This window comes from Mus caroli, chromosome 11, assembly GCF_900094665.2.
Source record: "Mus caroli chromosome 11, CAROLI_EIJ_v1.1, whole genome shotgun sequence".
Lineage (NCBI taxonomy): Eukaryota > Metazoa > Chordata > Mammalia > Rodentia > Muridae > Mus > Mus caroli.
The window spans coordinates 95,275,216-95,285,618 of record NC_034580.1 but is presented as its reverse complement, the minus strand read 5'-3'; the positions used below and the strand labels follow the sequence as shown (position 1 = coordinate 95,285,618).

The 10,403-nt window shown below is 46.5% G+C and overlaps 1 protein-coding gene across 1 annotated transcript; it reads left to right on the top strand.

Moving 5' to 3' along the window:
* Positions 1–4,818: 4,818 nt before the first annotated feature.
* LOC110304939 (keratin, type I cytoskeletal 27) lies at positions 4,819–10,403 on the top strand. Its single transcript, XM_021176639.1, has 8 exons — positions 4,819–5,271; positions 5,923–6,005; positions 6,335–6,491; positions 6,826–6,987; positions 7,073–7,198; positions 8,994–9,211; positions 9,423–9,472; positions 10,087–10,403. Exons 1-8 carry the CDS (start codon positions 4,858–4,860, stop codon positions 10,221–10,223), a joined length of 1,347 nt encoding a protein of 448 aa, XP_021032298.1. The 5' UTR covers positions 4,819–4,857; the 3' UTR covers positions 10,224–10,403.

Here is a 10,403-nt window from a genome sequence, read left to right as displayed (position 1 = left end):
GAGAGAGAGAGAGAGAGAGAGAGAGAGAGAGAGAGAGAGCACACGTGCGCGCGCTCACTGAGTTTAATTTGTGTTTGCTTGCTTGGGCATAGGAGAAGGGTTATTTACTGGAGCCTGACTGCACTACTGAGGGAAGTGCCCTCCCCACCCCACCCCCGCCTCCAGCAGCCATTAACTAATAGTCCTTTAGGGAGGGATGAGATCTTGTGAACCCCTCTGTCACGCAGGATGAAATGCTGCTAGGCCCAGACTTGTTCATGCGGGTAACCAGAATTCCAGTGAAGGTGTGTGCAACAGCCCTGTCATGTACAGACGACACCCACCGGTTCACGCTCATCTCCCTATTGGCTGTTTTACTCGGACCTACCACCCATTCTTCCGGGATGCTCCCTCAGCCTTGAAGGGGATGATATGGCGGTCCCATCAGATGCTGGGTACTCAGTCACTTATCATTAGCACTTTTCCAGTTGTGAATCTCTGCATTACCTGTCACGCATTGTATAAAGAAGCCTCGCTGATGAAGGCTGAGAGCAACATTCATCTAGAAGTATTTAGAAGGCAGTTTGGCAACGTGGCCATTTAGCAAAACAGCAGTATGTTCCACCCTGGGGCCTGTGACCTCCCCAGCCACAGGCTCTTGACTGGTTTACAGAACCAGGCATGAGGGTGCACAGGACCAGGAATGCATTCAGGCCCGTGTCTTTTTTGATAGTCACTTGTTTGTTGGGAACACTTCCAGTTCCTTTGCTTCCTAGGCATTAAAGCCACGTGTGTGTATTTTGTATATACTTCCTTGTAATTTCATGGTTGTTGGTCTTTATGTTCCACAGACTATAGTTAACCCTGACTCCTGGTCATGTGACTTTCTTTCTTCTTCCTCATTTGTTTGTTTAGTTTGGTTGAAACATAACTTTAGGAATTTTGTGGGACCTGGGCTGAAATGGTTTCTCTTGAGTATTACAGAACATCACTTTGTTTTGTCTGTATGCATACATGGACAGGCAAACGGATGTGCTTTTGTGTTCTTTATGAACACTCTTCATTATTTTTAAAGATTTATTTATTTATTATATGTAAGTACACTGTAGCTGTCTTCAGACACACCAGAAGAGGGCGTCCCATCTCATTACAGATGGTTGTGAGCCACCATGTGGTTGCTGGGATTTGAATTCAGGACCTCTGGAAGTCAGTGTTCTTAACCTCTGAGCCATCTCTTCAGCCCCATATTTTTATTTCAAGTCAGCGTTTCTCTGTGCAGCCCTGGCTGTCCTACGACTCACTCTGTAGACCAGGCTGGCCTCAAACCCAAAGATCTATCTGCCTCTGCCTCTGCCTCTGCCTCTGCCTCTGCCTCTGCCTCTGCCTCTGCCTCTGCCTCTGCCTCTGCCTCTGCCTCTGCCTCTGCCCCTCAAGTGCTGGGATTAAAGGTGTGAGCCACCACTGGCCCGCTATTCACATATTTTTGATGAATAGTCTCTCTTTGGCCTAGGACTCACCCAAGGCTAGGCTGTCTGGCCAGCAAGCCCCAGGGATCCATCTGTCTCTGCCTCCCCATCCCTGAGATTACAAGCACATGCTGCCACACCTGGCTTCTTCTTCTGGATGCTGGGGCTCAAACTCGGGCACATTATTGCTTTACCGCCTGCTCTAGCTCCCCAGTGCTACTACCTTAAATTCTAAGTTAGTTTGTTGGATTGGGCTCTTTCAGACCACAGGAGTATTAACCTGGTTTCCTGAATACGCTCATCTTTCCTATAGCTTCCTTAGCAACAAAATCATTTTATCAGTCCAGGTGTGGTGGACACACATTTTATCCCAACATTCAGGAGGCAGAGGTCGGTGGATCTCCATGAGTCTGAGCCTGGTCTGCATCAAAGTTCTAGGCCAGCCAGGCTGCACAGAGAGAACCTGTCTCAAAAGAGAGAGAGAGAGAGAGAGAGATCCATCTCAACTAAAAACTTTCACTTTCAGAGCACCCCCTTATCACTATTAAATCAAGGGTATCCTTTATGTATGCATGTGCATATGTATGTATGTATGTATGTATGCATGCATGCATATATTTGTTTATTAATTGAGACAGGTTGGCCTCAGCTTGAACCTATGATTCTCTTGCCTCAGCTTTCTAAGAGGAACACACCACTATAGTCAGACTACATTTTTTTTTACTTAGTCACTTTATGTCCCAATCACTGTCCTCCTCCCAGTCACCACCTCCCCAACCCTTCCCCCATTTCCTGCTCCCCTTCTCTGATCAGGTGGGAACCCTCCTGGGTATCCCCCCTCCAACCCTGGCACATCAAGTCTCTGCGGGGCTAGGTGCATCCTCTCCCACTGAGGTCAGACAAGTCAGCCTAGCTAGAAGACAGGCAACAGTTTGGGGAATCAGCTTACATTCTTAAAGGGTTTTCTTTTTTCTTTTTAAAGTTTATTTGTCAGCCCACTACTAAAGTTTTATTTTGGAAATTTAGGGAAATTGATCATCTTTTTGTTTGCTGTTATTGCCTCCAGATCCCAAGTAGCCAAGGATGACCTTGAATTTCCAGTCACCTAGCCTTCACCTTCTACGTGCTGTGACTTCAGGCCCCTCCCTGTAGTTGCAGAGTACAGCACTGCATGCCTGTCACCCCAGGACAGCAGCACATGCCTGTCACTCCAACACTGAGACGATGGAGACAGATGGATTATTGCAGCTTGCTGGCAGCCAGGGGACCCAAAACAGTAGTCCCCGGGTTCAGTAAAAGACTCTGGCCCAAAAACTAAGCTGGAGAAGCAATGGGAGAATGATACCCCTCCCCCCCCCCCAAATCCTCAGACACATTTTTGTTGTTTTGTTTTTGTTTTTTCAAGACAGGGTTTCTCTGTGTAGTCCTGGCTGTCCTGGAACTCACTTTGTAGACCAAGCTGGCCTCAAACTCAGAAATCCACCTGCCTCTGCCTCCCAAGTGCTGGGATTAAAGGCGTGCGCCACCACCGTCCAGCTCCTTAGACACATTTTTATAAATTCAACGCTTTTCTTGTGTTTGCTATTCTGTTTTGATATCCTTTAGCCATCTTTTGAGCATGCAATGTTTTGTTACTTGTAAAGTTAATAATTAGAAGTAGTTTGTTTGGAAATTTTTCTTTGGCTTCCTTTTTTAATGGATTTATCTCATTTTGAATTATGCATATGTGTATTTGTGCATGTGATTATAAGTGACCATGGAGGCCAGAAGAGAGCGTTGGACACTCTGCAGTGGGAGTTACAGGTTGTTGTGAGCTGCAGTGTGAGTGCTGGAATTTGAACTCTGGTCCTCTGGAAGAGCAGCAAGTGCTCTTAACTGCTGAGGCACCTCTTCAGCCTCTGGATATTGTTTCTTGATTCAAATTTTCTGGCTTTCTTCTCTGCAAACTTACCTACTAGGTTATGAAATTGTATGTTCTTAGCTTCTTTGTTTCAGATCTTCTCAACTGAAAGTGATGTCCATAGTCCCCGGAAAATGCAAGATCTTACATTTTAAATTTTTAAAAACAAAAAAGAAGCCAACGCAAAGAACATGAACAAAGGCGAAAGATGGGAGGAGGAGATCTCATGAAATATGAAGGTAAGCCTGCAAGGTGACGGCTCTATCAGGGGAAGACAGTCTTACGGGCAAGCAGAGCACTGTGAGCATCTAGAGCAATGGGCAAGGCATGAATAGAACAGAAAAGGGTGCAGCCAAAGATGTGGAGGGATTCTCAGAGGGCATCCTGTCTGAAACTCATGAGGGCTGACTGAGGTCACCAGTAGCTAGTGGAGTCAAGGGGATGAAGGAGAATAAGCACAAAAAACAATGGTTGAGCAGGCGCTGGGGACCATACCTACAATCCTGGCACTCCAGAGCCAGAGGCAGAAGAACCACAAGATTGAGGCCAGCCTGGGCAAGATAGTGCAACCCTGTCAAATGGAAGAAGGGAAGAGAAGAGGAGGGAAGGAGAGAGGAGAGGGAAAGGAAGGGCTGGATTGGAGGGGCAGTAAACCCAAAATCTCTAAGATAATAGAACCAGTTTAGGAAGAAGTAAGAGGTAAGAAGTAGAGGAGGCAGGGGCAGAAGTAGTCTAAGAAAAAGAAGATCTATGGAAAGACTAGAAACCTACTTGTCCCCTGGCCATAACCTAGATCCTTCAATTTATAGCTAAAGATACTGAGAGCCACAAAGGCTAACCGATCCCCCTGGATGCCCTGCCTAGCAACACAGCTCAGGCAAAAGCCTATGTAAAATAAATGGAAATTCAAGAAGGATAAAGATCAAGAGAAAACTTTCTGTTTCCAAAACAGAACCTGTTTTGTTTGTTTGTTTGATTGATTGATTGATTGATTGATTTTTCATTTAAAACTCCACTTCTTTCCTCTGGAATCTAGGGCTCACGGTCTTGAAATTATTTTCAACGTGTCTGATAGAAAACACTGCTGGTGACGTTTTTTTGCTTGCCAGAGAAATACAGATGCTATTGGTCAAAGGAAAAAGAACTGTTATCTATTACACTTCTTCTTAATTCTTTAAGGAATTGTATACTGCTGAGGCCTAGAAGGCAGGAAGGGTTGCTCACACTAAACTGAAAGGCATCCCTATAATAACCTTGATAACACTCCACCCTGCTCCCTCCCAGAGATAACAAACATCAAGGTAGCTATCCACCTACGGAAGTGGACGCAGCAGTGTAAAGACATTCATTAGGGGAAAATGTCACCCACTTAGGGATAATTCTCAATGAGCTGGCAAACACCATTTTGCTAGGCGAGACAGAGTCCATCTAGAGACACCCTAACGACGCATATATAAAGCAGTCTTCAGCCAGGGACATTCACCGTTGGGGCAGCACTGCAGAGTGATCACCATGTCCGTTCGCTTTTCTTCCGCATCCAGACGGCTGGGCTCTGTGAGGCTCTCCAGCTCCGGAGCAGCCTTGGGGGCTGGAAACGCATGCGGAGTGCCGGGCATCGGAAGCGGCTTCTCCTGCGCCTTTGGGGGCAGTTCATTGGCAGGGGGGCTTGGTATGGGCGGTGCTTCTTGTGGGGCCTTCACAGCGAATGAGCACGGCCTCCTCTCTGGCAATGAGAAGGTGACCATGCAGAACCTCAACGACCGCCTGGCCTCCTACCTGGAGAACGTGCAAGCACTGGAGGAGGCCAACGCTGATCTGGAGCAGAAGATCAAGGACTGGTATGAAAAATTTGGACCTGGGTCATGCCGTGGTCTCGATCATGACTACAGTAGATACTTCCCCATCATTGATGACCTCAGGACCCAGGTAAGACGTCCATTGACTGATAGGGAACATATTGACCCAGAAACATAGTCACAGCAGGACATGGAACTCAGCTTCAAGGACTTCATTATCAATATGCAAAATCATTTCTGGGCTGGAGAGATGGCTCAACAATTAAGAACACCGGCTGGGTGTTTAATTCCCACCATCTACATGATGGTTAACAACCATCTGTAACTCCAGTTCCATGGTATCCAAAGCCTTCTCCCAGCTTCTGGGGGCACCAGGCACACACATAGTGCACAAACATACATGCAGGAGAGACACCAATACACATGGAAAAGTGAATTTTTTAAAACAATAATAATTCATATTACAGTTATAACCTTTCAGCATGACCCACCCATCATTGGGAATCAGGCAAGCCTGTATGTTTTTAGTAACACAGAAATATCAAGACCTGCCCAATGCCACCAACTAGATATTTATAAACTTAAAAGGGAATTTTTTTAAATGATAAAGTAGGAATTGAAAATTAAAACTGACTAGACTTCAAGTCCCCATTTTCAAAACGCTCATCACCAGCCCAAGGTTCGAGAAGTATTAGTGTGATCTCATGTGTAACTTAATTGCAGGGAAATTTGAATATTTTCCTATGTCCTCACTCTTACCTACCTGTCCACCCATCATCAGATCATCTCTGCAACTGCGCACAACGCCAACATCATCCTGCAAAATGACAACGCGAGACTGACTGCGGATGACTTCAGAATGAAGTGAGCTGAGCCAAATTAAAACACACCAAAAGCTCCCTTCCTTTTTCCTTGGGCCACTGGGGGTTCTTCTCTGCTCTGCTTTGGCCCGTTTGTCCACTTTAAACCAAATCCATATTGAGGAGACTTACATCGTAACCTAATTTACTTAGAAAACTCAGAGCTTATTCAAATGAATGTCAAGGTTATAGGGAAGAGAACTTTGAATATTCCCATTATCTTGCCTCATAGAAGTGTGTCTATTCCTTCATGGGTAGTCTTTGGGGTAACCTGAGAAGTGGGGTGACTCAAATCTGGCAGGGGAGAATGAACCTTTCAAACTCATCTCTAAGGTACGAGAATGAGCTGGCACTCCACCAGAGCGTCGATGCTGACATCAATGGCTTGCGGAGGGTCCTGGATGAGCTGACCCTGTGCAGAACCGACCTTGAGGTCCAGCTGGAAACACTCAGTGAGGAGCTGGCATACCTCAAGAAGAACCACGAGGAGGTAGGCACCCAACCCTTCCCGGTCTTCACAGCCTGCCTCCTTCTGGGAATTGAAACCTAATTACATTTTGATAAATAGTGTATCCTAATATCATTAATTTCCCCTTAACCCTTTGAAATATTTCTATTATTCCCTCTCAAATGAAACAAACAACCCCAGGGTAGTAGTTCACAGCTACAATCCCAGATCCCGGGGTAGGGTGGGGGGAGGGCAGCCAGAATAAAACTGCCTCAAAACAGAAAAAGAGCAAAAAGCTTTGAGCCTCATAGATCCTGTCCACTTGGCTTCCTTACAAACAGTCAGAACCTAATGTTGTTGAACAAATCTGTTTCAGGAAATGCAGGCTCTGCAGTGCGCCGCTGGAGGCAACGTGAACGTGGAGATGAACGCAGCCCCGGGCGTGGACCTCACCGTCCTGCTGAACAACATGAGAGCGGAGTACGAGGCCCTGGCTGAGCAGAACCGTAGGGACGCCGAGGCCTGGTTCCAAGAGAAGGTAAAGCCAAGGCTCGCTGGCACACGCCCTGCACCAGGTGTGGATGCCGCTGCCCACACCCTGACACCAGCTCCTGCCTTTGTAGAGCGCCTCCCTGCAGCAGCAGATTTCAGACGATGCTGGAGCCACCACCTCAGCCAGGAACGAACTTACAGAGATGAAACGGACTCTCCAAACCCTGGAGATAGAGCTACAGTCCCTCTTAGCCATGGTAAGTAGGAAGGACGAGGCAGGTTTGCTTTGGAGGTTGGGGAAAAACTCGAAAGAATTTTCATCCTCGTCGAGTTATTCACTTGGGATTTTTATCCACTGATTACTCTACTCACCTCTGCTTGAAAATTACACCTAGATGTTAGCAAGCCCTGGAAACCAGCAACTACAATTATTTAGATGTGCTCAAGAAGAAAGCTTATTTTGCCTTGAGCCTTCTCTCCCATGTCGAAAGATCAACACATCCATCTCTGCACAGCACAAATACCGTCCCTGGATTCCCCACCCAGCCTTCCCATCAGTCAGTTAATTAAGAGCACTTAAGTTCCTTTTAAGTGGATAAATAAGAAGCAAAGTAGAGGTGTGAAGGTTAAGTCTAAAGCAAAACCTGCCTAATGACAATAATAACACCTTTTTCATTAAGGGTTTGCCCAGCCAGTGCCCCTTCAGGTTAGTCCACAATACCCTCTGCCCGGGGGCACAGACAGGCAGACTTCACAGCTCACATTATTATCTCCAAAAGAAGAATCGGGTTCAAAGAGGAGAGGTGCTTCCCAGACTTGCACCATTAAGGAACAAAGTATGAGACTTCCAATCCAACTTGCCAAACTTAAGTCTATACCTTTCTGCCTGGGACTAGGAAACCTGCAGCAGCGTTTACCCACAGAAGAAGGCCCGTCCCTGCTATATGTGGATGTATGTAAAATTATATGAAAATTTGGCTTCAAGTGGGTCAGGAAGGTCTTGCCATCTAGGCAGGCATAGTGGTGCATACATTTAATTGCAGCACTTGGGAAGCAGAGGCAGGTGGATCTCTGTGAGTTCGAGGCCAGCCTGGTCTGCATAGTGAGTTCCAGGATAGCCAGGGCTATGTAGAGAGACCCTGCCTCAAGAAGAAGAAAAAAATGACATCCTCATTTCAAGTAAAATTATAACAGGTGTTCCCTCTTGTTCTGTGTAGACTCATTGGACTTTACAAGCCAGGCAATTAGACAGTTTAAAGTTTAAAAGGGCAGTGCTTTTCTTTGCATCATGCTACACACGTACATATACAATGTTTATACAACTGGCTATAGATCAGCAGGAGACAAAGACTTCATGTGATTCACAAGGAGGGAGCAGAGTGTAGGGCGACTTTAAGGAGAAAATTGGAAACTGTGCCACACCCCCACAAGCACAGCATCTATTGGTGTGTGTGGTAAGGATCTTTCCACTGCACCTGAGAAAGAAACAGTTGCATTTTTTTTCTAGCATTTCAAGATTGGCAAGGACCGTTCGCCACCATCTGTGTCATTATAAATAGACTGGCATGGTGTCTGCCGTGAATATAGAACAGGTGGAATCTTTTAGGTGGATATGATTGTCTGATTATATGTGCAGTGTGTCTATGTGTATGTGCAGTGTGTACAGTGCACATGGGTGTGTAATCCAGAGGTCAGCCTTGGGTGCTGTTCTTTGGAACTGTCCACCGTGGTTTTTGAGACAGAGTCTCTCAAGTGGGACATGAGGCTTCCATGTTAGGCTACATCGGCTGATCCTCAAGCCACAGAAACTCTGTGCTCCCTTCCCCAACACTGGCATGACAAGTGTTGTCACATACCTGACTTTTTAATGTAGGTGTTGGGGGCTGCTCTCGAGTCCGCATGCTCGCATGGCAAGCCCTTTACCAACAGCCATCCCCACAGCTCCAAATGTGACGGATTGCCTTGTGTAAGGATAACTCTCTTCTAAGGGGCTTGGCTTATTCCGAATCAGTACAGTAACGATTTCTACAATACCATCTTCTCAAACTACAGAAACACTCTCTGGAGTGCTCCCTGACAGAGACGGAGGGCAACTACTGCACGCAGCTGGCTCAGATCCAGGCTCAGATCAGCGCCCTGGAGGAGCAGCTGCACCAGGTGAGGACGGAGACCGAGGGCCAGAAGCTGGAATATGAGCAGCTGCTGAATGTCAAGGCGCACCTGGAGAAGGAGATCGAGACCTACTGCCGCCTCATAGACGGAGACGAGGGGTAGGCACTCTTCCTGTTGGACACTCCTTAAGATTCCTAAACATCACCTGAGTGAGCCAAGTCTCTGTGGTCCGGATCGCGTGTGAATGGAACCTCCCTCCCCAGTGTTACTTCAGCAGTCAAAGAACTCCTTCTGTAAGCTGGTGCTGTTTTATGGCTTTAGCAAAACACGCATGTAATTAATGCAAAATTTTTTTTTTTTTTTTTACAGCTCTTGTGTTAAGTCAAAAGGCCAAGGAGGACCCGGAAATCAGACAAAGGGTAAGTGAAAGAGTGAAAGCTCTATGAGGCGTTCATGGTGTCTTTCTCTCCTCCCTTCTCTTCTCTCCTCCTCTTCTTCCTCTCTCCCCTGTGTGTGCCTGTGTGCAACTGCACCTGTCTATGGAGACCAGAGGGAAACCTAAAGTAGCATTCCTCAGCCACAGTACTCCCCTTTTTTGTTTGAGTGGGGGTCTCTGACTAGCCTAAAGTAGGTGAGACTGGCTAGCCACTGACTCCCGGGCATCCCCCTGTCTCCACCTTCGCAGCTCTAGAATGACAGGTGACTTGTTTTATGTCGTTTTCCGGGGTTGGCCCTCAGGTCCTCATCATTACAAAGGAATCACTCAACAGACTGAGTCATCTCCGAAGCCTTGCTTTCTGTGTTTTTTTATTGTATATGTTTTTGTTTGGTTTTTTTCATGACAGGGTTTCTCTATGTAGTCCTGGCTGTCCTGGAACTCTCTATATAGACCAGGCTGGCCTTGAACTCAGAGTTCCACCTGCCTCTGCCTCCCAAGTGCTGGGATTAAAGTCAGATTATCTATTTTTCAAATGAGTTCATCTCTACCTGGGAATTTAGCACAATTTTAATGGTTTGTTTGCGTCGTTTTTAGATTCGTCTAAAACTGCCATCGTTAAAACTGTCGTGGAAGAGTTAGACCCCCGTGGCAAGGTTCTCTCCTCCAGAGTTCACACCCTGGAAGAGAAATCCACCAAAGTCAACAAGCCCGAGCAGAGGATTCCTTCTTGAACTCCGCCCCTAAAGCAGACGGCTCTAGTTTCAAATACCAAATCTAAATGCTTTTCCTACGTTATGTTTCTGCTTCTCTCCAGTGAGCCGAGATGAGCTTCTCTATTAATCAATTATTAGTGACATTCCTTGACTTTCTCTTTGGTGGTGCTTCAATAAACGTCTTCCTGTTGCAAGTTA